Source organism: Mustela lutreola, chromosome 9 (assembly GCF_030435805.1).
Source record: "Mustela lutreola isolate mMusLut2 chromosome 9, mMusLut2.pri, whole genome shotgun sequence".
Taxonomy (NCBI): domain Eukaryota; kingdom Metazoa; phylum Chordata; class Mammalia; order Carnivora; family Mustelidae; genus Mustela; species Mustela lutreola.
Genome location: NC_081298.1, coordinates 22989322 through 23016731, shown reverse-complemented (window position 1 = coordinate 23016731; position 27410 = coordinate 22989322). Strand labels below are relative to the sequence as shown.

General features: G+C 52.8%; 2 protein-coding genes across 11 annotated transcripts in view; one reads left to right on the top strand and one right to left on the bottom strand.

The window, feature by feature from the left end:
- The window catches only part of LOC131807756 (fer-1-like protein 4), a 34881-nt gene extending 17412 nt beyond the window's left edge, over positions 1-17469 (bottom strand). For 3 of the 5 annotated variants that reach the window (XM_059133386.1, XM_059133387.1, XM_059133389.1), the window contains exons 1-28: positions 17341-17444; positions 16998-17053; positions 16527-16615; positions 16312-16411; positions 14817-14908; positions 14580-14621; positions 14123-14278; positions 13530-13590; positions 13280-13411; positions 12971-13033; positions 12806-12890; positions 12412-12571; positions 12101-12284; positions 11827-12013; positions 10852-11210; positions 10442-10550; positions 10073-10250; positions 9859-9979; positions 9343-9443; positions 4062-4149; positions 3871-3987; positions 3378-3530; positions 2259-2412; positions 1998-2122; positions 1441-1575; positions 1142-1315; positions 364-480; positions 100-261 (exon numbers count right to left, since the gene is read on the bottom strand). In XM_059133386.1, coding sequence (XP_058989369.1) covers positions 100-261; positions 364-480; positions 1142-1315; positions 1441-1575; positions 1998-2122; positions 2259-2412; positions 3378-3530; positions 3871-3987; positions 4062-4149; positions 9343-9443; positions 9859-9979; positions 10073-10250; positions 10442-10550; positions 10852-11210; positions 11827-12013; positions 12101-12284; positions 12412-12571; positions 12806-12890; positions 12971-13033; positions 13280-13411; positions 13530-13590; positions 14123-14278; positions 14580-14621; positions 14817-14908; positions 16312-16411; positions 16527-16615; positions 16998-17053; positions 17341-17419 — 3579 coding nt within the window. In that variant the 5' untranslated portion in view covers positions 17420-17444. Of the gene's footprint in view, positions 1-99; positions 262-363; positions 481-1141; positions 1316-1440; positions 1576-1997; positions 2123-2258; positions 2413-3377; positions 3531-3870; positions 3988-4061; positions 4150-9342; positions 9444-9858; positions 9980-10072; positions 10251-10441; positions 10551-10851; positions 11211-11826; positions 12014-12100; positions 12285-12401; positions 12572-12805; positions 12891-12970; positions 13034-13279; positions 13412-13529; positions 13591-14122; positions 14279-14579; positions 14622-14816; positions 14909-16311; positions 16412-16526; positions 16616-16997; positions 17054-17340 lie in introns of those variants that run through there. The other 2 variants (XM_059133385.1, XM_059133388.1) reach the window with 2 other exon arrangements.
- A 3559-nt stretch (positions 17470-21028) lies between these two features.
- SPAG4 (sperm associated antigen 4) lies at positions 21029-26827 on the top strand. Of its 6 annotated transcripts, none has more exons than XM_059133379.1 (12): positions 21029-21495; positions 21992-22096; positions 22359-22425; positions 22591-22652; positions 22894-22937; positions 23252-23277; positions 23394-23502; positions 23763-23838; positions 24014-24129; positions 24458-24625; positions 25120-25209; positions 25322-26819. In XM_059133379.1, the coding sequence occupies exons 1-12, from the start codon at positions 21186-21188 to the stop codon at positions 25469-25471; spliced, it is 1323 nt and encodes a 440-aa protein (XP_058989362.1). In that variant the 5' UTR covers positions 21029-21185; the 3' UTR covers positions 25472-26819. The 6 variants fall into 6 exon arrangements, with proteins under 6 accessions (XP_058989362.1, XP_058989364.1, XP_058989361.1 ...); XM_059133384.1 differs by having other exon boundaries at positions 21309-21476; positions 25322-26820; XM_059133381.1 differs by lacking the exon at positions 23252-23277 and having other exon boundaries at positions 21029-21363; positions 23332-23502; positions 25322-26821.
- Positions 26828-27410: the final 583 nt, after the last annotated feature.

Here is a 27410-nt window from a genome sequence, read left to right as displayed (position 1 = left end):
ATCCCTTGATTAATCTAACATAACTGGCTGGGAATTCATCATCCCTCTACCCTTTCGCTTCTTAGTCCAGCATTTCCTGCTCCATGCCCACGTCCTCACCACTGTCAGATGCCTGACGAGCTCAGTGAAATTGGGGTTCTCACGGTAACTGGCCAGGACCTCTGACTCCACGCGTCGCCCAGCCACCTCCAGCACCACCTGGGGCTGCTCCACTTCGAACAGATGCACACGGCCAAGGCCCCTCAGACCCCAGAACAGCACCTGGGGTCAGGAAGTGAGAAATTCAGGGGCCTGCACCAGACTGAGGGCACCCAGATGCATGTGTGGTGGGGGTAGGGGAGATATAAGTGTGCCCGGCAATACCTCAACACGGAACTCCCTGAGCACTGGACGCACGTCAGGTGGCAGGGACAGGCGTCCAGAGAGGTGCTCGACCAGGGGTGTCAGGTCCTGGGGCTCTACGTCACTGGGCACTGAAGGCTGCAGGGGGCAAGAGGTCAGAGGTCAAGGAGGAATCAGGCCAAAGGAGGGAAATCTGGGCTCAGGGAGGGGACACTGAGAGCTCCCAGGGATATATCAATCCAGAGGAACTGGGCAAGGCTGGATGGGCAGGAAGGGAACAGCCCAGGAAATATCCCGTCTAGGCGGGAGGGTAGGCATCTGAGGCGTGAGGATCCACTTGCAGCCTTGGGTATCCAGAGTTGGAAGCCTGGCAAGGTGAACCTACAGAGTGTCTACTTCTAATGTTCCCTGAATTCAGGAGGTCCAATGAGGTGACCTCAGGACAGATCTGCAGCCTGCATTCTCTGGGGGCCAAGTACTTGGAGAAGTAATCCCAGGACATGTCCATGTTCCGTATTCTCTGGAGCTGGACCACCTGATAGACTAACAAGAGGAAGGGCGCCTGGGTGGCTCAGTGGGTTAAAGCCTCTGCTTTCTGCTCAGGTTGTGATCTCAGGGTCCTGGGATCGAGCCTGAGTCGGGCTCTCTGCTCAGCGGGGAGACTGATTCCCTGCTCTCTCTGCCTGCCTCTCTGCCAACTTGTGATCTCTCTCTCTGTCAAATAAATAAATAAAAATAATTTTTAAAAAATAGCAAGAGGGGTCCACAGCCTGTGCTGGCTAACCCAGGGTGTTCTGACCTCAAGGCGGCCACTGTAGTACAGCTCAATGAGTTCAAAGGTGGCGATGAGTTCCCCAGCTGTCCGGGGCCCCTTCCTTAGGGGAAAGAACTGTAGCTCAGGGCGTTGGTAAGGGTCCTCCATCAGCTTTACCCTTGGGGAAGCCAGTGCTCTGCCCAGGAACACAGGGGGGCCCTGTGGAGAGCAAGTCAAGGAAGATAAAAGTAGAAGATGCTCAGGAGCCAGGGGAAGGGGGCATCAAGATGAGGAGTGGGCGTGCTCAGGGGTGGAAACCCAGGTGGGGCCCAGGCCACACTCACAAACTTATTGTGGTCGAAGACATTGATGAGCACTAATGGTGGCTCCTCCTGCAGATGCTCCCTCCTCCCATCTATGATCAGCTGATCAAACACCAAGAGCTCATCCCACAGGGGGCTTAGCGTCTGCTCCAGGACCTTGGGGGCCATGCAGAGAGGGACTCAAAAACAGGCATCCAAAGGATCTCCCAAAACACATCCCAGGTGAGCATTCTTGCCCTAAAGTAATCCTTTAAGCAGTTGTCTATCCCAAAAGGAGGGAGTGTGATAAAGATGAGCATGCCCTTCACACTGGGGTTGAAGCCTGCCCTCCCAGCCAGGGACCCCTAACTAATCTGCCACCCTTGGGGCTAGTCCTACAGTCAACCCCAGAAAACCATTCCTCACCTTGAAGGCCCTCCAGTTTTATACCACCCTCTAAAATCAGGGCAGTCCAAACCAGTAACCTGTCCTGAAAACCCAGGGCAGGAAGAGGCTTAGGGTCAGAGGAAAAGCTCAGCCTTCACCCCACTTTGTCTCCCGGAGTCCCCCCACAACCCACATCCCAGTTCAGCCCTCACTCTTGTGGTCTGGCACTGGGTAGAAATGAGGACTCGAGCAAAGGGATCCGAAAGCCCACTGTCATCAGCTGCCAACACCCCTCGGGCCTGGTACAAGTGAGCTCGGAGCTGGAAGTAGCTAAAGTCTGGGTTGGGGAGAACACAAAGATTTTTGCTCAGCGGACCACTGGAGTCCTTGACCCCAGACCCCTCCCGCCCAAACCCCAGCTGAGCATCTAGCCCCATACCTTGGGCAAATATCCAGCTGGGCCCTATACTCACCATCCCGGTACAGGTGGTGGGGCAGTCCCTCGGAGGGCTCAGGCAGCAGGTCCCGGGGGAGCTCTGAGGTGCAGGCCTTGGCTTGCTTACCGAGCCCCAGCCACAGAAAGAGCTCCAGCTTGGCACAGACCTCACCAGGAGCTGCCCCGGGTGCCTATTGTAGGGAGGTGGCATGTTAGGATCTGCCTCTTATTACCCCAGCTAGACCAGCCCCTGTTCTACCAAGGCATGCCCATTCTCTCTGTGTCGCTAGATCATTCCCTGATGCCAAACCCAAGGAGAGCTCTCTGTACCTTACCCTTAAATCCCACTTCCTGTCCTCCATCCAGGACCCCCACACCCCACACTTACCTTCTCGGTCCCCTCCGCCCCAATGCATTTAGATTCCCTGTCCCTTACCCCAGGGGCCACAGCTTCTCAGCACTAGGGACCCTGTGGGTGTCTGTTCCAGGGACTCCTCAGTTAGAAGCATTTTGCCCCCAAACCAGCTGTACTTATAAGAAACTGACTAGTCACTCTCCCATCTTCACCACCTGCTGGTCTGCCAGAGCCCAGTCAGCAAAAAGGCCAATGCAGGCCCAGAGCTCTGAAAACCCGGTGTTTATCTCACATCAAAGTGGACCTAGGTAAAGGCATAACCTCTTTCGGTTTTGGGGATAACTGAAAAGAGCTCAGGTATTCTTTTAAAAACAATCATTCTTAAAATAATTTAGATTTAAAAACTAAAACATTTTTAACTTAAAACATTTTTTTTTTTTTAAAGATTTTATTTATTTACTTGACAGAAATCACAAGTAGATGGAGAGGCAGGCAGAGAGAGAGAGAGAGAGAGAGAGGGAAGCAGGCTCCCTGCTGAGCAGAGAGCCCGATGTGGGACTCGATCCCAGGACCCTGAGATCATGACCTGAGCCGAAGGCAGCAGCTTAACCCACTGAGCCACCCAGGCGCCCAACTTAAAACATTTTTAATCGAAAAATATTTTAAATAAAGTTTTTTCATTTAAAAAGACTTTGGGGAACCCCTTGTTGGGAACCATAGGCCTCCACCCTCTTGTGCCCCTCACTCCCGCCCCTGGAGCTTCAAGCCCACTCCAGTCTCCAGCGACCCACTCCCCCTCACTGTGAGCAGCAGACTCTGGATCTTCCCACAGTCCTGGCCCCGTTCCTCCTCGACCACGGAGAACAGCACATCCTGGGCAGGGATCCGGGCCCAGGCCACACGGCGCTGCCCACTGAACATCCAGACTAGCACATCTGGGAGGGGTGGCTGGGGCTGCGGACAGAGAACTGAGTCACGGATAGAGGTGGGACCACCTGTTCCCACAGCTTCCACTGGACAGATGGACAAAATACCCATCTTAGCCCTGACACAGATCTGTAAATCCCAGATCCATGTGCCCACCTGCTTCCTAGCCGTCTCTCCCCTAGATGCTCCACAGGCAACCTCCCATCCAACCTCTTTTTTTTGGGGGGGGGGGGTTGATAAAATATGGGTAGCATAAAATTTACCACTGCAACCATTTTTAAGTGTACAGTTCAATAATACATTGTTGTGCAGCAATCACTGTTGGGCAACCATCATTCATAGTAGGGAAATGGTGGCCTGGGGTTACCTCCTGGGCCAGGAAGTGGAGTTTCGCCAAGAGCTTCTTGGTCAGTGCCACCCTCTCTTGCACATTGCCCTGTCTCAGACCCTGTAGAAGCCGCAGTCCTTGCTTTGCCAACAGGTTCTGGAAGGGCAGGAGGAAAACATGAATGGAAGGCCCCAGCTAGATGGCCCGGGTTCCCCTTCCCTGGACCATACCAGGCTATACACCAGCAGTTTCCCTCGGCAGCGATCCAGGGTGTTGGGCCGGGTCATTGTCCTGCGCTCAGCACTGTGGCAGAACTGTCTGCAGCGAGCAGGGGCGGGCATGGCAGGTGGGAGTCAAAGGAGGGAATGCTGACCCTTAGGAGCCACCTCGCTCCGAGCAGACCTCCCACCCCCAGATTTGCTTGCAGCCCTTCTCTCTCATGTTCCTAAGCCAACCATGGCTTCTGTATGTGGACCACTCCCAAATGGAGTGGAGCCCCAGAATGCACTGGTATGCAACCACCTACTGCCTGAATTCTCAAAGCTGGCCCAGGACCAACAGCATGAGTATCACCGAGTCAGAAACACAGCATCAGCCCCAGAGCTGCTGCTAGAACCCACGAGCTTATATCCTGGCAGATTCCAACGCACACTAAAGGCTCAGATGCGCTGTGCCTGACAGTTCCTAAACTGACCAGAGGTAGCTCAAACCAAGTGCACAATATCCAGTTACCCCTCCCCCCCCATAACCGTGCTTTACTTCAAAACTTCAGAGAAGCCCTTCACTGCTCTTTCTTTCACTCGCATTCCACATCAGTCCGTCGGCAAGTTATTTAGGCCCTACCTTCAAGATTCGTTCCACATCTGACCACTTTTCTCCTTTCCCAGCACTGCCCGAGTCCAAGCCCCCATCATTTCCCACCTAGGACTACTGCAACAGCCTCCTAGCTGCTCCCACTACATCTATACTTTCCCTCCCTCCGCCCCGAATAGTCTCAATACAGCATCCAGAGGGATCTTGTCAACACTTTTCCGGACTATTTCACTCCTCTCCAGGGGTTTCTCAGCTCAGAGTCAACAACGGAATTCTTTTTTTTTTTTTTTAAGATTTTTATTTTATATTTTATATTTGACAGAGAGAGACACAGCAAGAGAGTGAACACAAGCAGTGGGAGTGGGAGAGGGACTCGATCCCAGGACCCTGGGATTAGGACCTGAGCCGAACGCAGATGATTAACGACTGAGCCATGCAGGCACCCCAACAACAGAATTATTTAAAATGCCCTATGTAGGGGTGCCTGGGTGGTTCAGTAGTTAAGCGTCTGCCTTTGGCTCAGGTCCTGATCTCAGAGTGGGATCAAGCCCCACATAGGGCTCCTTGCTCAGCAGGAAGCCTGCTTCTCCCTCTCCCACTCCCCCTGCTTGTGTTCCCTCTCTCGCTATGTCTCTCTAATAAATAAATAAAATCTTTTAAAAAAAATGTCCTACACAATCAGGCTCCCTTGATCTCCCTGTCCTTATTAACTATTACTGTCCCTTCATGCCCAAACCACTGTCGCACTTGCTGTTCTGCTCCTCCAGAAACACACCCAGCCACCAGGCCTTTGTATCAGCTGCTCCCTCTGCTAGAATGTTTGGCCCCTGATCTCTGCATGGCTCATGTCCCTTCTCCATTCAGGCCTCTCCTCAAATGTTACCTCCTCTCAAGCCTTCCTTGATCCTCCCTTCTAAACAGCCCCTGCCACTTTCTCTATCCTCATATTGTGCTTTTTCTGTCTCTCCAAATAAAAAGTAATAGAAACTCTCTAGGACGGGGACCTCATTCTGATTACCACTGTACCCTCAGGCCCTGGAACCTAATCAATGCTGAAAAAGTATTTGCTGGGAAAAGTAAAATGATTTTTTTTTAAGATTTTATTTATTTGAGAGGAAGTGAGCATGCCAGAGAAAGCACAAATGGAGGGGAAGGACAGAGGGAGAGAAAGAAGCAGACCCCCAGTGGAGGATGAAGTCCAACATGGGACTGGAACCCAGGACCCCGGGATCATGACCTGAGCCGAAGACAGACACTTAACGGACTGAGCCACCAGGTACCCCAGATTATTTTTTTTATTTTTTTTAAAGATTTTATTTATTTATTTGACAGGCAGAGATTACAAGTAGGCTGAGAGGCAGGCAGAGAGAGAGAAGGAGGAAGCAGGCTCCCTGCTGAGCAGAAAGCCCGATGCTGAAGGCAGAGGCTTTAACCCACTGAGCCACCCAGGCGCCCCCCCCAGATTATTTTTGAGACATGTTTGGGGTCCTTTACAACACACGATGATTTCTTAAGTTTTTATTATGGAAATTTTCAAAAATATATAAAATAAATAACTCCAAGAATTTTTCACCTAATATTGCTCCCAGAGTTTACACTTTTAGCTTAACAATGTTCCTTGCTAAAAAAAAAAAAAAATACTAATGTTCCTTGCTCCCAAGACTTCTATTGGTAGAAATAATCAATAAAATAAAACTGAGTCAAATCTTCTTGATAAGATTTAGATCCACAGGGGCACCTGGGTGGCTCAGTGAGTTAGGCCTCTGCCTTCAGCTCGGGTCATGATCTCAGGGTTCTGGGAGATCAGAGCCCTCCAGGGCTCTCTGCTCAACAGGGAGCCTGCTTCCCCCTCTCTCTCTGCCTGCCTCTCTGCCTACTTGTGATCTCTCTCTGTGTCAAATAAATAAATAAAATATTAAAAAAAAAAAAAAAGATTTAGATCCACAGGGGCACCTGGGTGGCTCAGTGGGTTAAAGCCTCTGCCTTTGGGTTCTGGGATCCAGCCTCACATCAGGCTCTCTGCTCTGCAGGGAGCCTGCTTCCTCCTCTCTCTCTGCCTGCCTCTCTGCCTACTTGTGATCTCTGTCTGTCCAATAAATAGATAAAGTCTTTAAAAAAAAAAAGATTAAGATCCACAAGATTGGATTCAGGGATATTGGATCTGATAGAAATAATAACCACAAAAAGAAAACCACACTGGCCACCACTATAAATAGTGAAATATTATATGGAAAAATCTTTCATTGAAATTTCCCTGCCAAAGAATAATTTCAGTAATAAAATAATTTTGGGGGTGCCTGGGTGGCTCAGTCGTTAAGCATCTGCCTTCAGCTCAGGTCATGATCCCAGGGTTCTGGGATCAAGCCCGGCCTTGGGCTTCCTGCTCTATGGGAAGCCTGCTTCTCCCTCTCCCACTCCCACTGCCTGTGCTCCTTCTCTTGCTGTGTCTCTCTCTGTCGAATAAGTAAATAAAATCTTTTTTAAAAAAAGAAAGATAAAATAATTTTAGTAAAGTGAAAATAGAAGCAGTTTAATTGCCCTGTATGGAAAATCAAGCAAGGAATTAAATTGGATTAGGGGAGGTTACTCTTTTGGAGATATAGACAATGTAGGTAGAGAAAAGATACATTGAAGCCCTGGGACATAATCACACAAACATCTGCAGTGAGTAGAGGTCAAGAAGAGAGAGGGAGCCAGCAAAAGAGAAGGAATGGCAAGGGTAGCAGAAGGAAAATGAAGGGCATGGAAGCCAACAGCAGACTCTTTCAAGAGGAGGGTGCGTCAACTGTATCCACTGACACTAAGAGGTTGAAAAATGAGGAAAAGTGACCGCTGACAACCAGGCCCTTGACTGAGTCCTCCTCTCACCTTACCTCTGCTTGCTGGAGCCCTCCAGGACCTCGGATTTCTTTTTTCTCCCCTTCCTAGACAATCTTAGTCAGTTCCATCTACGTGTTGACAGCTCACTATTTCTCATTTCTAGTCTAGAAGTCTCCCCAGAACTCAATTCAGAGAGCTAACTGCCCAGCAGACATGTCTGCTTATAAGTCTAATAGACATCTCAAAGTTAACATACTCCAAAATGAGCTTCTGATACGCCTTTGCTCCCATCAGACCTTCTCCCTCTTGTCTTCCATCACTCAGTAAATAGCACCATCTATGTAGTTGTGCAAGCCAAGATCTTGAGAGTCATTCATGACTCTCTGCACATCTTCCTCATCCTCTATACTTTCCATTCTCAAGCCCTGCATCACCTCCAAAGTACCTCCAAAGTCCCTCCAAATTCCAAATTGCTCTTGAATCCATTCATGTCACTCTGTGTCCACTGCAACCACCCTCGGTTGAATTCATCATTATTGGTCACCTGGATTATTATTACAATGCCCTCTTAGTAATCTCTTTGCTTCTTCTCTTATATCATTCCTCCACCACCAAACCTTTTTAAGGATAAGTTAGAGCATATCCCTTCTTTTTTCAAAATCTTCAGTGGCTCTTGATCTAAATCACAGAAGAAGCCAAGGTCATTAAAATGGCCAATGAGGCTTCTACATGCCTCTCTTCACCATTATTTTCCTTCCCCCCCCCACACACCCTGCAGCCTCATCTACTCTGCTCACTCTGCTGCCATCGCACTGGTTCCCTTCCTCCTCCTCAAACACACCAGGCATGTTTCACCACAGTGCCTTTGCACATGCTATGCCTCTGCTTGGAACACCTTTACAGATACAGCTTGCTCCTTCAGCTTCTTCATGTCACCTCCACAATGGCCTCTCCTCACCACCCTTTCTAAAATGGCTACATCTCTCTCTAATATTTCTTAGCTTTGCTTTCTCCCTAACACTATCCTTATCATAAGTTTTATGTTTCTTCCTTGCACTTTATGTGTTTCTTATCTGTTTCCATCCAACTCCTGCCCTATCCCCCACCAGAATATAAATCTCGGGATTTTTTCATGGGCAAGAATGCCTTTTCATTGTTATTCTTGCACCTAAAACAGTGTCTGGCACGGTAAAGTGCCATAGATATTTATTGAATAAAGGGATTGATAAATCTTTTGAGAAGAGGATCAGAAAAACACTGAAGTACCTGGAGCAGGTTATAGAATTCAAGGCAGTGAAGGTCAAACATGGAAGTCACTAGAACAAGTATATGTGGTTACAATAATGACCTGGCAAACCAGGGACCAGCTGACGCTGCAGGAGAGAAAAGGGACAGTTGTAGAGCTAATTCTCCAGTGAGAGATGAAATCAAGATTACAGCCACGGCTATGGGAGCAGGGACCCTTCCTCTGCTGTAGCAGGAGCGAAGGTGAGCAGATGGATTACAGAGCTGGCAAGGTGGTAGATTGGACAGAGGACGGCGAGGCTCCTATTTTCTCCATTAGTAGGAGGGGAGGTCGGTAGCTTTAACAAGAGTGGAGGAAAGGAGCAAAGGAGATTTGAGGGGAGGGTGAGTAAGGGAGCTTAAGTCTTTAGGAGACGGAGAATGGCAGCCTTCTGGAGGGGAGGGGCCTAAACCCCGGTGATTTCCATCAAGTTCCCGTGATAGACATAATCATCAACCTTCTCATTCATCTGTAAAAGGGCTGACCTAACGCAGCTTCCAGCCGCCCTCGGCTCCAAACACCGCCTCGAGCCTCCCTCCCCCTGGAATTTGGGGCGGGGACCCCTGGCAGCGACGCGGAGGCGCCGAGCTCACCTGCTCCCCGCCACCAGCTCTTCCAGCGCCTGCTTCAGCCGCGTGCAGGCGCCAGCTCCCGGCCTCCGCTGCAGAGTCTCAACCTCTTGCAGCCCCTGGTCCTGCGCGACAGAGTCCCGAGTGTCCCAGACTCCGACCTCTTTTAGACGACCCCCCGCCCAGAGCCCCGTCCACCCTCGGCCGCACCTCTGGGCGCAGCGCTTCTTTAGCTCCACCCAGCTCGTGGTTCCTTCTCTCTCCTGGCTCTACACCTGTGGGGCTGCACCCCCCATTGTTCTACTCACGACCGGCTCCTTTCCTGGGTGTAGCAATTCTGAAGCCCTGTCTTCCCACAATTTCTGGTCTTCTCAGTTCGCCCGGAGCTGTGCTCTTTGGCTCTCCAGCCTTGCGGCTTCAAGGTGCTGGCTCCCCCGTGCTCTACCTATTAGCCTCGCCCCAGAGCCCCCTTCAAAGACCGCAGTCTTCCCGACGCCGCTGCGTGCGGCCTCTCCCTGCGGGCGCCCCCCTCGCCCTCACCAGCCTCTCGGCCACTTTCCGCACGCAGTTAGTGCTCTGCAGGCGCCACGTGTGATCCTCCCAGCGACTCCACACGCGGACGCACGGCTTGCGGTGACGCAGGGGCAAGCAGAAATAGGGCCTGTGCGGGCCAGGGAAGAACGGAAGCTGCGAGGGGCAGTCCTGGGCCGCTGGAGACCCCACCGCCCTCCTTCCAGCCATCAGGTACACTCACCCGTTGCCATCCATGGGCTCAGGTCGCTGGGCAGGGGTCCCTAGCTCCTCCCCCTCCTCCACTGGCCGGACTCCCACTTCGGACTCCAGCAGAGGCTCTGCTTCCCCTGCCACGCCCTCCGCTCCCTCCCCGGCCCTGGCACCTCGGCCCGGTTGCTCCTCCCTGCGGCCTGCGCCACCTGCCAGAGCAGCAAGGGTCAGGAGGCACCAGGCTGAGGGGCTGACCCCTCCTTCAGACCTCCTCTGCCTCAATAATATTCAAAGCCCATCCCTTACTGAGACTCAACTGTCCCTTCCAGGGGCCCAAGTCTGGAACAAGAGTCACCACCCTCCAAACCATGACCCTCAGGGGTCCAGCTAGGCTACACACCAATGGAGATCTCAAAGCTGATGGGCTGGGAGGCCAAGGCAGGGTCAATCATGGTGGCCTCGAAAAGCACACCAAAGAGCAGGAAATCTTGCAAGGGCGCCAGGGCATTCTGAGGAAGGAGGGTCAGGCTGCAGTCAGTCCCCACCTACCCAGGCTGCAACAGGGACTGCTTGGCCACAATGCCTACCGAAAAATATTGCAACCGAGGCCTATATAGGTCACTACAAGCATCCTAACTCTGGTCACCCCCTGCCCTATATTCTTAAGAGCAAGCACGTGTATACACACACTGCATTCTTTATCCAGACCCCAACATTCAGACTCCACCCCCTGTGTTAAATGCCTGGGAGCCAGTTACACACCCCCTAGCTGAGAGTGACCCTGTCACTTTGCTAAACCCCAGGCCCCACCTCTGGCAGAGGCAGCAACTCCTCCACCTCCACCTCCATGGCACTGGGAATCTCAGGACCATCACCACTGGAGCTGGCATCCAGAGGCTGTGGGATCCCTGTTGGGGTCTGACCCCGCCTGGCTTTCTTCTTCTTTCTCATGAGCCGGGACAATCTGGGTCGCTGTGGGGCCTGGGGAGGCTCAGGTTCAGCTCTTCCTTCGGACACTTCCATGGACACAGCCAACAGCAGGCGGCCACGGAACCAAATGCCTTGGCCAAGGCCTTCATTGAGACTTTGAAGACCATCCCGGAGCCCCGCGCTGGGGGGAGATCCATAGAGAGGAACCCATGCCGGGCCGAAGGTGGGGTTAAACCCCGCTGTGGGGGACAAAAACAGCGTTTTGGAGGGGAGCATGGGTCCATGGGTACCAGGTCAGTCTATGCAGCACACCCTTCTCTCCTGGGGCGGGGAGTCAGATTGGGCATTGGCAGCTCGCAGAGGGAAGTCTGAGAACAGCTGCGGACCGACAGCCACGGATCAAGACCCGAGAGCCACTTCTAAACCAGTGCAGCTCCCAAAGGCGCTAGGGAAAATGGAGCTGTGGCGCCGGGGCCGGAGCCAAAGCCGTGGGGCTGGAGTCACGGCTGGGTAAGAGCCACGGGTGATCCGGTGAGGGTCGGGGTAAATCGACAATGTACGTTGCTGGGCTTATTTCTGTACGTGTGTTGCTGTAGGGAGAGCACAGTTGGCGGGTTTACCGGGCAAAAGCAGCTGTACTTAGGATTTCGTCACCAGAGGCAACCCGAGAGCGACAGCGGAGTTTGTAGTCTGGGGGCAACAGGTGAGGCTCCGAAGGGAGGGGCCGGCTTGGAGCGCGGGTTACCCAGTGGCCAAACTCTAAGCGGAGCGGGGTCTCGGAGATGCCGTTTGGCGTCGGGGCGAGACCCAGAGCCGGTCGGGCGCAGGCAGCAGGCGCTGGCCCAATGCGCTCACCCGCGCGGCCGGGGTGTGAGATCTGCCTCAGGTCCAGCACGTGCGTGGCAACAGCCACATCGACCAGGGGTGCGTCGTCCCTCAGCTGCAGACGGAGGCCGCGCGTCAGCGGCGGGAAGAGCTCCACGAAGCTCAGCTGCTCGTTCCACTCGGGCGCCGCCGTCTCGCCGCGCACGGACGTCTCGCCCTAAGGGCCCCGGCGAAGGCCGGCGGACAGGGGTCAGCGCGGGACCGGGACCTGAGCCTCGGCCGGGTGGGGACGGGAGGGACTAACCTGCTGCCCCAGGAAAGACACGCGCACGTAGGGGTCCATGAAGACGCGCTGCTCCTGCAGGGCGCGAGCCAGACTCCCCAGCAGCCCCGGGCGCAGCGCCGGCAGCCCCTCCGCGCGGTACACGCGCACGCGCAGCCGTGCCCACGGCCTCTGGGCCGGCACCCGGCGCGGTAGGAGCAGGTTCCTAAGGTAGGCACGCGCTGAGGCCGGAGGATGCCTCCGTCTCGGCCCCTCCCCTTCTCGGCCTCCTGGAAGCCACGCCCGGTCCTACTCTCCACCTCGCCACCCCACCCGCCCTTACCCCGGCTTACTTCTCGATGTCCGAACTGTGCCCTGGGCCCGGGGCAGGCAGCGGAGGGGGCAGGTCCCCGCGCGCCCGCACGGACAAAGTGACCTTGACGAAGCCTTTGGTCCCGGCGCGGGTGTCGCGGGGATCGTGCAGCGGAGCCCATTTCTGGTAAAAGTGGGCATCTGGGGGCAGAGGGGAGAGCCACGGTTCAGGGGCCACTCGCAGGCTGCACCGGTCGTGGGGCTGCGCTGATCCGGGTTCGTGTCCGACTCGGTAGGGAGGAGGAGCGGGAGTGCCTGGAGGTCAGCCTTCTGAAAAGGCTTCTGTCTCCGAAGTTAGTACCTAGGGATCAGTGCCCAAAGGGTCAATTTCCCCTGTCGGTGCAGATGAGTCTAAAGGAGAGGAGAGTTCAGTACCTGGCTGGTCGAAGATAATGCCCAAATCCATCCTGAAGGTGCCTATCCGGGAGGCCATAAAGGGGAGGGTCTGCGAATGGAAAGCCTGGGGGAAGTTGGGGTTAGTTCTGGAACTTCAGCATCCCCCTTTCTCTGGAGGATACCTCTTATCCCTAGCCGCCTCACCGTGATCTCCAGCAGCAAGTCTTGGAGGTGAAGCCGGGTCTCATGAAATTCGAACAAGAAGTACTAGGTTGAAGTGGGGTAACAAGAGAGGTGAGAGAAAGTATATGTGAAGGGCTCATGCCCCCTGGCCCCTGCCTCTTGCAAAGAGAACGCCCTACCCCCTGTCCTGGCGCCTCTTGGCACCCCCTCCCTCACGAAGCCCCTCTTCACCAAAGGCACTGGTTGGATTCCACCTAGCCCACACCCCCTCCGGTGACCGGGTAAATCCTGGGTCCCTCTCAGGCCCCACTCTTCCTTCGTTGCACGCACCTCGTTATAGAAGGGGCAATTAGTCCCGCGTTGGGTGGCGGTCACTCGGCGCTGCTCCCCAACACGCACGGCCACATAGGGATTAATGTTGACTCCTACCAGCTTCTGGGCCTCGAGCACTGTGACCCCCACCTGAAGGGGGCAGAAGCAAGAGAAAAGGAAGCCATCCCTGCCAAAGGAGGGGGAAAACCTCCAGTGTGCAGAGTGGGTGATATTCACCAAGGGTTGGGGCCTAGAGGGAGAGCGGTACCTGGAAGTCCCGAGCTTCACACGCCTGGAAGGGATCCCCTCGAGCCAGGCCCCGAGTGCGGCTGCGGGAAAGACAGGGTCAGCTCTCACTGCACTTCCTCTCCTGGACCACCTACACTTTTGCTCAGTGCTAGGGGTAAGACCTCCTCTCTCCTCTCCCTCTGAACTTCTGGATTCTGAGCGCTTCCAGTCTGTCTGGCATCCATCTCAACCATATACCCTGAATTTGACTCATTCCTGGAGCCCTGAAACCATTCATTCATTCATTCAACAGAGATTTGTTCAATACCCACTATGTGTCAGCCCTATTCTAGGCCCTGGGACCCTGCAGTGAACAAAAGAGACAAAACTCCTTACCCTCATCAAGTTTCATCCCCTAAGTGGGCTCCACGTGTGCCAATGTAACCGTGTGCGTGAGTGGGGCAGGGTGTATGTTTAGGAGCAGGCGACGCTTGATCCCAGGATATCCACTCCTCACCCATACCTTGGGATTGTGTGATTGTGAGCATGGAGGAGCATGGGCCTACATGTGTAAGCATGTGAGGCTGATACGCTGGTAGGTATGGGAGCAGGTGTGCAGCGGGTACAAGTTACCTCTTGAGGTGGCTGAACACGACCCCTGAAAGCTCCACATCAGGGTCATCCTCCAGCTCCAGCTCCAGCTCGTCTTCATCATCCTGCTGACCTAGGCCTCGAGCTAGCCTGTGGCCCAATGCCACGGCCCGCCGCTCCAGCTGCGCCTCCCGGGGTCTGATAAGAAAGGCCTTCAAGGAATGTGTCTGGACCTGTCACCCATCTCTGAGCACCCCTTGACTTCCCTGACCCTAGGACTGACCTCTAACCATGACACTGACCCCACTATTTCCAGAACTGACCCCTAACCATGGACCCCTAATTCCAGAATTGACTCCTGATTTCAGGACTGACTTCTCACTCTAGAATTAATTAAATACTGACACCCACCCCGCCAAGACCCTGGGACTGACCCTGGGTCACTGACTCCTAGTCCCAAGACTGACGTGGTGATCCCAGATCAGCTCCATATACTTACTCCAGCTCCTGGAAGCCCACATTGGGGATGATCAGTTCTGAGCTGGAAGGAGGATAAGTGAGAGGAGTGAGGGACAGTGAGGGACTACAGAGCGACAGGCTGGGCAGCACGGGTCCAAGGGGCACCACGTCCAGCAGATCCAGAGAACAGTTAGGTCCCACTTCTCCCTTCCAAGACCTGGCTGGACTGGAACAATCTGGTCTTGCTTCGATGGCGGGAGATGAGGGGCAGGGGTACCTGTCCCGGATGGATGCCCCAAAATCTTCCTCTGCCCAGGCTCCAGTTGCCCCCTCTGGGGGCCGATATTTCAGGTCAAGCTCCACCTGGATCTGAAACCAGACACACAGTGTGTCCCAGTGCCCCTCAAACTGCCTGGGGCTAAGAGAAGTCCAAAGACAATGCCTTTTATTTTTTTTTCCACCTGTACCCAGAGACCCTCCTGGCCTGCTTCTGTGATGACTTTGTAGTTTCTCTCTGATCATCAATAATATTGACAACTTATTAAGAACTTAGCATGTGCAAGTTACCTCTTTCTTGAAGAGGCCAAATACGACTCCAGAATTCTCTCTTTGTTCTTGGAAATTCATGACTGTGGCCTTCCCAGCTCTGCACGGTCTGGCCCCTGACAGCCTTTCCAGCCCTGTTCCATAGGAGGTCTGCTCCTGCCCTGCACCCCCTCTTATGCTCTCTCAGAGCACTGGGATTTTGCATCTGCCCTTCTTCTGCCTGGAGCATTCTTCCTTCGCACTTAGTTAACTCCTATCATCCTTCCATTCCAAGTTCAAGCACTACTTCCTCGGGAACCTTAGCTGACCCCCAAATACACTATACCCCCAAATTACACACTATCCTAGCTCTTTTATAACAACCATCAGGGACAATTTTGCATTTATTTGTGTGAATATCTGTTTAATGTTTGCCTCTCTCTTTAGATATGGAACTCTAAGAGGGCAAATCCTTATCTGGCTGTGCTCACCACTCAATCCTCATTGCCTGGCACAGCTTATAATCAGAGCAACAAACAACAGACTGACTGAGAAGTTCAACATTTCCTATGACTCCACATAATGTAAATGAGGAAACAGCTTAGTAAAGCTAAATAACTTATCCAAGTTCTCAGCTGGGAAATGGTGGATCTGAGATTTGAACCCAGGTCCATGCCTCCCAGGTTATATGACCCTCCATGAAACACCAGGAAAACCCAGCCAGGTTCATCTTTGCCTCCCAGAAGAACTGATCTGGTCCTGGGTCAGGGAGCAGAACAGAGCCCCTTTTCTTCCCCCATTGCCACACCCCTGGTCCTCAGCGCTGAGCATGGCTCTTAGCCCATGTAGGGGCTAGCCCATTTAGGGGCCACAGTGAAAGGAGCAGTGGCTGGGGGGTCTGGATCTGGGTTTTCCCCTCTGAAAAATGGAACTTTCTGGGGTGCCTCGGTGCTCAGTGTAGGTAAGCCTCTGCCTTTGGCTCAGGTCATGATCTCAGGGACCTGGGATCAAGCCCCGCCTCAGGCTCTCTGCTCAGCAAGGAGCCTGCTTCCCCACTCCCTCTCTGCCTGCCTGCCTCTCTGCCTACTTGTGATCTCTGTCTGTCAAATAAATAAATAAGAAAAATGGAACTCAAAAAAATAAAAAATAAAAAATAAAAAATAAAAAAAAAAGAAAAGAAAAATGGAACTCTATCTAGAGGGACTGTCAGGTTTGGGGATAGCAGGCTGAGGACTGGTCAGACTCACGGGGGTCACTCGCAGATTCTCATCGACTAGAGCCTCCCGTAGCACCAAATGCCCAGTACTCTGTAGCTGCTGCAGGGAGATCACCAGGGTCCCTAGAGACCTGTGGGTAATGGCAGGGAGCAGAATAATGACCCACAGGGATAGCCCCACACCACGTCCAGCCCCACACCACATACAGCCCCACCTGCATCCTTGGCTCCCCCAGGCCTACTCACCTGGGGCTGAACACACGGCTGCAGTTAACCACCTGCACAGACAGGCACTCCTCAACCAGCGGAGCCCCATAGTGTGGCCAACGGAACAGCTGAGGATAGGAGGAATCTTGTGATACATGAGGCTGGGCTGACCTTGACCACCAGTCCAGAACCTATCCTAACCCTAAAACAGGATCCAAATCTCCAAACTTGGAGCTAGCTCTCTAATTTATCCTAAACCTGGAACCCAACCCTCCTCCCCCAACACAGGGTTGACTCTAAACTAGGGCTGATCGGAGGGTAACTAGCAGTCAAGAACTAATCGCCCCAATCTTGATTCTGACTGGGTGTGGCTTCTCAAGTCTGAGACTGATCGCACTTCCTGAGAATACAGCTCCCAAAACCCAGGAATGTGCTCCCCAGCTCATCTAAAGAGGGACTTAGATGGCACACAGATCAGCTTCTCCCCCTCCAGGACCCAACCCCACTCACCTCACTGATATCTGCTTCTTGACCACAGCGAATTCTCCTTGTTTTTTGGGTGAAGCCTGCTCAGAATTGAAATAGTCATTTATCAGCCCTTCCCCACAAAGAAATCACACACACACACACACACACACACACACACACACACGCCCAGACCAGGATCCAGTCCCCCTGGGTTCACCCTTAAAGAAAGGTAGAAGATGGACAGGGAAAGAGGCAGAGAACTGGGCTTGGGGAGGAAGGAGACAGCCTGGAGAGATGCCTAGGCACTGGATTGGGGGCCTAGGGAATGGAGAAATGGGAGCCCCCCAGTAACAAAATCCTTAGAACACCCCTACAAAAGCCTCACCCCGAAAGCTGAGCCTCACTTGTCGGTCATGGGTGCCCGGCAGCCCTGTCAGTCGCCGCACACACACGGTCAGAGCCATTGTCCTAAGGGCGACTGGCTCTCCCTCTGCCCGCCTGCCCTCCTGCCCGCTCACCCCATTTGCCTCTGACTCAACTGGACTCACCCAGCAGGTTCAGCAATCCCTACCCTTTAGTCAAACACACAGGCAGGCCTGGGGGTCATGGGTGGAGACGGAGCCAAAGGACTGAGAATAGGGGGTAAGGTCCCTGTGGTCAGCTCAGGCCTCCCTAACTGCACCAGCTTTACCTCCATCCTGCATGCATTCTTGGGAAGTGGGAGCTGGGATAAGGTGGAGATGGAGTCAACGGGAGAGACAGGACCCTACTCTGTCCCCACTAGCCAATGAGGCCTCAGGGCACAGGTCTCATGATGCTCCTTATTTATCTCTCTGTCTTCAGTGCCCCACTGAGGGTCTAATACATGGCAGACCCTCAAAAAACTGACTAAATAAATGGATGGATTAATAAATGAACCCCCTAGTCCCCACCATTAGTTCTGTGGCTGCTCAACACATTGGAATTAATGAGTGGTTGAACGTATGTCCCTAGCTTATGTGTAGCAAGTGTTCAGAACACTTCTTACCCAGGAGCCAGAGATCTTTAACTTGGGGACTTCGGGTCTTACTAATGGGACCATAGAGAAGTTCCAGGGGATCTGAAAGTTCTTGAAATTGTCTATAAAATATTGAACAATTGTGCATTTTCTGGACATAGAGCTCCTCACTTAGGTTAGTAACCGTTAAACAGATGTGCAGTACTTTTACTGAATGAAGGAATTAAAGTATGTGGTAGCCTGCACCCAGGTGTGAATGTACCTGGGTGTGGAGTGCCTATTCTGGCTATGCATTTCACCATTCTGTTTAAAGACACCTGCTATAGGCAAGACTTGTGCTATGCAGCCACGTTGGGGAAGGGTGTAGCCACAGAGGGGACCCAGACACATTCTCTGTCTTCTAGTAGCTTAGTAGCATCACAGATTCCAACACCAAACAAAGTAACTGCATTGCCCATCAGAGCAGGAAAGGGTCAGGACTGAGGAACTCAAGAGAAAGGTGGCCAGAGGCGCTCACCCTGAGAAGACAGTGTTTAAGATGGCCTTTAGAGGGGGCACCTGCCTGCCTCAGTCCGTAGAGCATGTGATTCTTGACCTCAAGGTCATGAGTTTAAGGCCCACATTGGGCATGGAGTCTACTTTAAAAAATAAATAAGTAAAATAAAATGGGCTTTCAGGACAGGGTTTGAGCGGAGAAAGACATCCAGGCAGTGGAAAGGAATGCTGGGTGGGTTCTGGAACTGGCGATTTGTCATTTTGGCTTCTGGCCAAGGAATGTATCAGGCAGCAGCAGAGATAAGATTAGACCTTCAGAGGAGCTGGGTCTTGCTGTGTGGCCTTGAGCTAGACATAGTCAGTCCCTCCTTGTGCTTCAGCTTCTCCAACTTAATAGAGGGGTTAGAAAGCCCTGATCTGTTTCCCAGGTGTTACCTGTCCAAACAAGCTTTGAGGTCTACAGAACACAAGACAATCAGGCATGGGTTGTCCCGTTTTCAAGTAAGGTCCAGGTTAGACCTTAAGGCCCCAGTTACTGGGGGAAGGCTTCACCTCCCCAGTTGACAGGGGCAGTGGGATCCAAAGGAAGTCAGAGAGGGGACCGGAATTCTTAGCTCGCAGTGCCTTGACCTTTCCTTCCCTTCACCCCTGATCTCTGTGGCATCTAATCAAACAGGGTATTCATGCCACCCTTCTGGAAACTAATGTGGGCATTTCCTTTCCTCCCCCTTCCCCCCTCCTCCTTGTCCCCCTCCTCTTTCCCTTCCCCTTCCTCCTCCTCTTCCCTCTCCTCCTCCTCCTTCTCCTCTTCCTTCTTCTTCTTTTTTTTTTTAATTTTTTTTATTTTTTTAAAGATTTTATTTATTTATTTGACAGACAGAGATCACAAGTAGACAGAGAGGCAGGCAGAGAGAGAGTGAGAGAGGGAAGCAGGCTCCCTGCTGAGCAGAGAGCCCGATGCGGGACTCGATCCCAGGACCCTGAGATCATGACCTGAGCTGAAGGCAGCGGCTTAACCCACTGAGCCACCCAGTTGCCCCATCCTTCTTCTTCTTTTAGTTTTATTTATTTGATAGGGGAAGAGAGAGAGAGAGAGCAAGCAAGACCACAAGAGCAGGGGGAGGAGGAAGGAGACTCTTGGCTGAGCAGGGAGCCCCATTCGGGGCTCAATTCCAGGACACTGGGATTGCCACCAGAGCCAAAGGTGGATGTGCTCAACGAAATGAGCCACCCAGGCATCCCAGGCACATCCCCTTCTGGGCAGGAACACAGCCTGGCAAGTTTTCACTCCCCCTCATCCCCTCTAAGAACTTTCTCTTCCTAACATTCCAAAGAAAATGGGATGTGGCAGAAAGTACTGGACTCCAGGGCAGGATTTTGGAAATCTAATCTCTATCATAAAATGTGTGGATTCTAGAAACTCCTTTCCCCTTTCTGGACCTATTTGCCTAGCTGTGTAATGTGCATAGAATGCGCTGCATTGCTTTTCAAAGTGTGGTACTTAATCAGGATCACACATATGGTTGTTAAAAATGCACATTCCTGCACCCACTCAAGAAATGCTCAAGTAGAATCTCACAATGTACCTGGGAACCTGAATTTCTATTCTAGTGCACAGCAGGAGTCTGGGAACCTCTGGTCTCTTGGCTGTGACCATCTGCGATTCTCATTCCATTTTTGGTATCGCAAGATGGTCGGAGTGTGGGTATGATGGTGCTGAATTCTCACCCCATGGACTCCTGGTGTACATGGGTCTGGGAGAGGGAAGCACAGATCCCAAGGTCAGAGGTCTCTGGCCTGAGGACTAGGAAGAGAGGAGGGGTCTGAAGGGTTTGCTGATCAAAAGAAACTAAGTGTTTATTTAGAACTGCTCTGGGTGACTCCTCCTCTCCTCCTCCTCCTCCTCCTCCTCCTCCTCCTCCTCCTCCTCCTCCTCCTCTTCTTCTTCTTCTTCTTCTTCTTCTTCTTCTTCTTCTTCTTCTTCTTCTTCTTCAAGATTTTATTTATTCATTTGACAGAGAGACAGAGAGAGAGAGAAGGAGGGCACAAGCAGGGGGAGCAGCAGAGGGAGGCAGAGAGAGAAGGATGCTCCCTGCTGAGCAAGAAGCCGGATGCTAGGCTCCATCCCAGAACCCCAGAATCATGACCTGTGGGGAAGGCAAAAGCCTAACCAACTGAGCCACCCAGGTGCCTCCCCACTCTACCCCTTCTTAATATTCATTCATTAGACCTATCTAGGTCTTGAAGGATACACTAGTGAACAGGACAAAAATCCCTGCCTTCATAAAGTTTACGTTCTAGTGGGTGTGACAGGCAATGAAGACATATGTAAGTAAAATATACAGCATATAGGTGATATGAGCTGAGGAGAAAAACTAAGCAGGAAGCGGGCTAGATAATCTTTTAAGACAAGTGCATAAGACAGGGCGTTCTGGGAAGTGATGTGATGTCATCGTTTGCTTTAACATGGGAAAGAATAAGAGACTGCTCTGTCTCCGGGCTGTCACGACTAGTTCTGTGACGCACCCTCAGGGAGTTCCGTAGAGACCATAGGCTCCTTTGTGACGTCAGCAGCCGGGCTCAGCTACGAGGGAGGGGTTGAATCTGGCTGGGGGGCCCGTCGGCCGCACACAGGGTCTGTGGGGTCCTGGCGGCGCACATCGGTTGAGGGAGAGCCGAGGGCCTTGGCGGCTGCGGCGGCGACTTTGGCGTCCGTGAGAGGGCGCCTCGGGGTCAGGATGCGGCGGAGCCCCCGCCCGGGCTCGGCCAAGTCCCCTCACAAGCACACGTCCAACTTCTACAGCGACAACAGCAACAGCTCAGTGAGCGTCACCTCGAGGGACAGCAGCGGGCAACGGTCAGCTGGGCCGGGCCCCGGGGAGCCTGAGGGCAGAAGAGCCCGGGGCTCGAGCTGCGGTGAGCCCGCCTTGAGCGCAGGAGTGCCCGGAGGAACCACATGGGCTGGAAGCTCTCGGCAGAAGCCTGCGCCTCGGAGCCACAACGGGCAGACCGCCTGTGGCGCGGCAACCGTGAGGGGCGGGGCCTCGGGTGCGGGCGGGGTCGAACCCGGGAGAGCTGAGGGAGGGGGCGGGGCCCAGGGGGCGGGGCTTGCACGGAATCGGGATAAAATCTAGGGGGCTACCTCCTAAGGGGCGGGGCCTGTAGGGCGAAGAGGGAGGTGTCAAATACGATACCCTAGGGGGCGGGACCTTGGTGTGATGGACGGTCCTGGGAAGGGGCGGGGATATCCCGTAATTTGACACCACTGAGGAGGCGCGGTCTCGGTGTTCGCATAAGTAGCTACCTATAAATAAGGCGGCACCAAGACTCTCCTGGGGGCGGGGCCTCCGTTCGACGCGGGTAGCAACGTTTTGACCTAGCATCCTTGAGGGGCGAGTGCAGAGAGACCTAGGGTGGGGATGCGGTGGAACCAGTGCCCGTGGAGGCTGCCCCGCTTCTGGGCTGGGAAATCTGCGGCCCGGTCCCGGGGAAAGAATGGACCTGCCTTGCGCAAGGCTTCAATGGCGCCCCTGGGCTCCCGCAGAACCGGCTGGATCTCCCGTAGCCTCTGAGGAGCAGCTCGACCTTCTCTCGACCCTGGATCTGAGACAGGAGATGCCTCCACCGCGCGTGTCCAAGAACTTCTTGAGTACGGGCCACGCCAGTCCGGAGCCCCTTTGACCCTCTGGCTCCCCTCTCCGAACTCCAGTTCTCATTTCTGAGAGACCTGCTCCTTGAGCCCCGCGCCCATGTCAGGCTCCAGCCCCTTCCCTGAGTCCGAGCCACCTTCTCTGAGCCTGAACTCATTCTCCTTGCCCCCATCTAATTCTCCTAGCCCACCCTTCTCTTCCCAAGACCCTCCTGAACCTGTCTGAGCCCTTCTTCATCTCTGCCCCAACTCTTCTTTCCAGGCCTGCTGTTGCAGGTGCTGAGCGTGTTGCTGTCCCTGGTAGGAGACGCGCTGGTCATTGTATACAGGTCAGAGGGAGGGAATGGGGCGGGGAGCAGGGCCGGACCCGCGGAGGCTTGAGCCTGTCTCAATCAGACCTGGTTGGGTCCTGTCAGCAGAAGCTGGGTTTAGGACCTGGCGTGGGGCTGCGGGCACATTAGGGTCTGGGCCTCAGTCTCCCTCCGGTTCTTCAGGGAGGTCTGTTCCATCCGGTTCCTGCTCACAGCTGTGTCACTGCTGAGCCTCTTTCTGGCAGGTAAGGGGATGGCGAATCCCCTGGGGCCCCAGCCCTGGATGCTTTGCAGCCAAAGCCGGCACATTTTCTCCTGTATCCCTCAGCCCACTCAAGGCCTTCAGCTGTTCACAGTCCCTTTCAGAGCCCACTAGCCCCCCTTGGATCCAGCAGCACCCCTCAAGCCTTTTCTCTCTTCACCACCCCTTTATGCCAAGGAAACCCTCTCCTTTGGCTTGCCCTGAGACCACCCTTCTTTCTCCAGCACTCTGGTGGGGGCTGCTGTACCTGGTTCCTCCTTTGGAGAATGTGAGTCAGGGCATCTGTATCCCAGGGTGGGTGGGTGGCAGGGTATGAACCTGGAAATTGTGGAGTCCCCTCAGCTGGTGGGAGGGGGCAGTGCTGGAGGCTCCAATCCTAACAAAGGGATATAAACAGATCTCTCTGAAGGATTGTGCCCAGAGGCCGTTGGGGGTCTCTGAGAGGTCCTGGCAGGTCAGGGAAGGGGAGGCAGTCCTCAAAAAGTAGGCCCTTTGAGTCAGGCTGCTCCCAGGCTGAAGTGGGAGAAGAGAGTGGGTGGGAACTGAGCAGCATTGTATTTTGTCCCTCCCTCCCTCCAATAGGAACCTAAGGAGATGCTGACTCTAAGGTGAAAGGGCACCTGGGGTGGGGAATCAGGGGGCTCAAAGGCACTTCTGTGCAGGACCTTAGGGGAAGTGCCCAGGACAGGGAGCCAACCTCGCTGTGCCAACCTCCCACCTACAGCGAGTACCATGAGCGTGTGCGCTCCCAGGGGCAGCAACTGCAGCAGCTTCAGGCCGAGCTGGATAAACTACACAAGGAGGTGTCCAGCGTTCGTGCAGCCAACAGCGAGGTGAGGCCTGCAGCCTCCTGTCTGCCCAAAGTGCTGCCCATGTCTCCACACACTGCTCAGTCCAAGGTCCACCTTGGAAGCCCCTTATGGACCCCGTTCCTTGAGTCTGGAGCAGTAAACCCCGCCCCAGAGCCCCAACTTGGGATTTCTCTCTCGGGGTCCATAAAATCCAATCCAGAGAACCTAGTCCCAGAACTCTACCTCCCTGTAAATCCACCTGCAAGCTCCATCCCTCCAGGACCTGCCCTCCCTCTTTTCAGAGAGTGGCCAAGATTGTATTCCAGAGGCTGAATGAAGACTTTGTGAGGAAACCTGACTATGCGCTCAGCTCTGTGGGTAAGGCCCAGAGACACTGCAAGACTGAGACTCGGAGACACAGGAAAAGAGGGAGACATTGACACAGATAGACCTACACATATGACCCGACCAAAAAGACGGACCTCAGAGACCCTGCCCCAGCTGTCAGTCAGGCCTGGGAGCCCGTATGAATGATTGCTTCTTCCTGCTCCAGGGGCCTCCATTGACCTAGAGAAGACGTCACAGGACTATGAAGACGCAAACACTGCCTACTTCTGGAATCGCTTCAGCTTCTGGAATTACGCGCGGCCGCCGACAGTTATCCTGGAGGTGGGCCTGGAACCTGGATCCCAGAACCAGACCATGGGAGGGATGCTGGGGAAAGGACCCAACAGCTCCCTATTGGTGGGATCCAGTGGAACTGAGGTCATGGTGCTAGGCAGAGGATTGCCTGGTTGGAGGCCAGGTCTAGTGGTCCTAGGGACTGTGGCACTGAACAGGATCTGGCAGCACAAACACCCAGGCTCCAGGTGGAGGGCTGGGTGGGGCCAATGAAGAGGTTGGGCTAAGGGTAGGCCCTACCTGAACCAATGCCCAGGCTGGGGAAGGGCCGTAGTTGCTGTTGGTGGGTTCTGAAGGTCTTCCTGCTCGCCTGCAGCCAGATGTGTTCCCTGGGAATTGCTGGGCTTTTGAGGGCGACCAGGGCCAGGTGGTGATCCGGCTACCGGGTCGTGTGCAACTGAGTGACGTCACCCTGCAGCATCCACCACCCAGTGTGGCACACACTGGGGGAGCCAACAGCGCCCCCCGAGACTTCGCAGTCTACGTGAGTGGGGCTAAGGCTAAGGAGGTGGGGGATTTTGCCTAGAAAGTACCAGTTATGAAAATTGATGTCACTGAGTCTTTGCCTGCTCATCTATAAAATGGAGATATTACCACTCATCTCTCAGGCCTACAGGTTATAATTACAACCATATCCAAACATTAGGTATGGCTAATGAGCTCTTATTCTGTGCTAAGCACTTTAAATGGATCATCTCCTTGCATCCAGTCAACCACCTAGGAAGTATTTTCATCTCCCCCCTCACTGATGAGGAAAGTAATGCTCAGAAAGAGGATGTTATTTGCCAAGGTCACACAGCTAACAATTGGCCAAACTAAATTGTGAACTTCTTAGAGTCCACGTCCCACACTATACTATCCTAACACCAAAAAATGAGAGCGTGCATACAACTATGCCATAGTAGGTCCTCAATAAAGTTACTTTCTCCCTCTTCCACCTGTGCTTCACTGTTCTTCTATTCACTCTTCACCCACCAGGGCCTTCAGGTTGATGATGAGACTGAAGTTTTCTTGGGGAAATTCACCTTCGATGTGGAGAAATCAGAGATTCAGACTTTCCACCTACAGGTGTGTGTCTCTGGGGGTGAGGGTGCTGAAGGACCGGGACAGCAAAGGAAGACTGGGGAGGAAGGCAGCCCTTGGGACAGTAGGCTTTGGCATGAACCATTTGTCTCCCCAGAATGACCCCCCAGCTGCCTTTCCCAAGGTGAAGATCCAGATTCTAAGCAACTGGGGCCATCCCCGTTTCACATGCTTGTATCGGGTCCGGGCCCATGGCATGCGAACTTCAGAGGGGGCAGGGGACAGTGCCACAGGGGAACCCCATTAAACATGCTGATTGTTGGAGTAGAGTGCAGGTCTGTGCTAAAAGCAGCTGGATCCATGCTGATGGGGGTAGGGAGGGTTCTGGTTGCCTTTGGCATATAAATATGGCGGGAGGGAGTCTACTTTTCAATCCACCTTCTTAATTTGGAGAAGTTCAGATCAGTAAGATAGCAGCTCATGTTTATGGAGTGCTTACCAGGCACAAGAGATGGTACTCTGGACATTCTACACATTAGCTAATCCTTGTAACTTCAGAGGGGGAACCGTTCAGGTCAGGAACTGCTCAAGATCACACAGCTAGTGAACAATGCCACAGTGGAACCCAAACCCACCTTCTTCCAGAGGCCACCCTCTTCAACTCAGAGCTGCCAGTCAGCCTTAAGCTGTATTTGTGCACCTCAGTTCCTACCTCTATACTCTGGGACAGTCTCCCCAACTCCTACAGGTACAGTTGGAGAAGTTAACTACCCCTTTTCTTGAACTAAACATTCAAAAACTAAGGAGACTTGAGAACCTCTAGGAAGCATCGGAGTCAAAACTGACACAGGCCTTGTAGTCCCATTTCAGGCTGTCTTTACTACAAGGCCCAGTACAAGTGGTCTAGTGTTCATCAGTCCCTGCCCTCAGGGAGCCTGACAGGGGAGGGAGGATGCTCCAGGAAACAATTCCTTTATTGATCCAAGAATTCTTTACTCTAAGGGTCAAAGTAGAATTGAAAGAATAAAAGATGGAAGAATCAGGCATCAAAGATTAAGGATTCTACCTAGGCAAAAAGAAAAGGGGGACCAGCCTGGGCAAAGGAACATGCACCATCTTGCCTGTTGAGATCCTCCCAGTATGTTCATGCACTGGAAGAATATATATACAGATTATAAACAGTGCTTAGATCTCTAGGAAGTGGAAATGCATACATATATGTGAGAGTGAAGCACATATCCATTTGTTTAAATTTTCAGGATATTACTTTCATAACTTAAATTACTCTACTGAGGGGCACCTGGGTGGTTCAGTTGGTTGAGCGGCTGCCTTCAGCTCAGGGTCCTGGGATCTCCCTCCTGCTTCTCCCTCTCCCTCTGCCTCTTGTTCCCCCTGCTTCTCTGTGAAATAAATTCTCTGTAAAATTCTCTGTGAAATAAATAAATAAAATCTTTTAAAAATAAGTAAAATAAATAAGTACCGAATGCTCTCAAAGCCTAAAGTTAGAAATACAAACTAATATAGGTTCTCTGGAGGGCAGTTTCACAATGGGAACCAAAAGCCTTAAAACTTTTTATTATTCTCTGGGGCGCCTGGGTGGCTCAGTGGGTTAAAGCCTCTGCCTTTGGCTCAGGTCCTGGGATTGAGCCCTGCATCTGCACTCTGCTCAGCAGGGAGCCTGCTTCTCTCCCTCTCTCTGCCTACTTGTGATCTCTGTCTGAAATAAATAAATAAAATCTTTAAAAAGAAAACAAACTTGGGGCGCCTGGGTGGCTCAGTGGGTTAAGGCTCTGCCTTCAGCCCAGGTCATGATCTCGGGGTTCTGGGATCAAGCCCTGCATCGGGCTCTCTGCTCAGCAGGGAGCCTGCTTCCCTCTGTCTCTCTCTCTCTCTGCCTGCCTCTCTGCCTACTTGTGATCTCTGTCTGTCAAATAAATAAATAAAATCTTAAAAAAAAAAAAAAAGAATAAAGGCTGAAACAACAAAAGAACCTATAAATAGACTATTCAGAAGAAATGTAACTCACAAATACATGAAATGGTACCACATCTTCAAAATTAAATTCAAGCTAAATATGAAAATATTTTCTGCTTGTCAGATTAACAGAAAAAAGGAATACAAAAAAATGTTGTTATAGAGGGCAATTTACAGTTATCTATTAAAATTTTAAATATTCACATCCTTTGATCTAGCATTCTACTTCTAGGAACTGCCTTCAGAAATATTGTGGCAAATGCACAGATAAA

Excerpts from the sequence above, each read along its gene's own strand:
- SPAG4 (XM_059133378.1), top strand. The coding sequence starts at position 21,186 with ATGCGGCGGAGCCCCCGCCCGGGCTCGGCCAAGTCCCCTCACAAGCAC. Across the intron at positions 23,839-24,013 it reads CTATGCGCTCAGCTCTGTGG|GGGCCTCCATTGACCTAGAG; the intron begins GTAAGGCCCAGA and ends TTCCTGCTCCAG. Across the intron at positions 25,210-25,321 it reads TTCAGACTTTCCACCTACAG|AATGACCCCCCAGCTGCCTT; the intron begins GTGTGTGTCTCT and ends TTGTCTCCCCAG.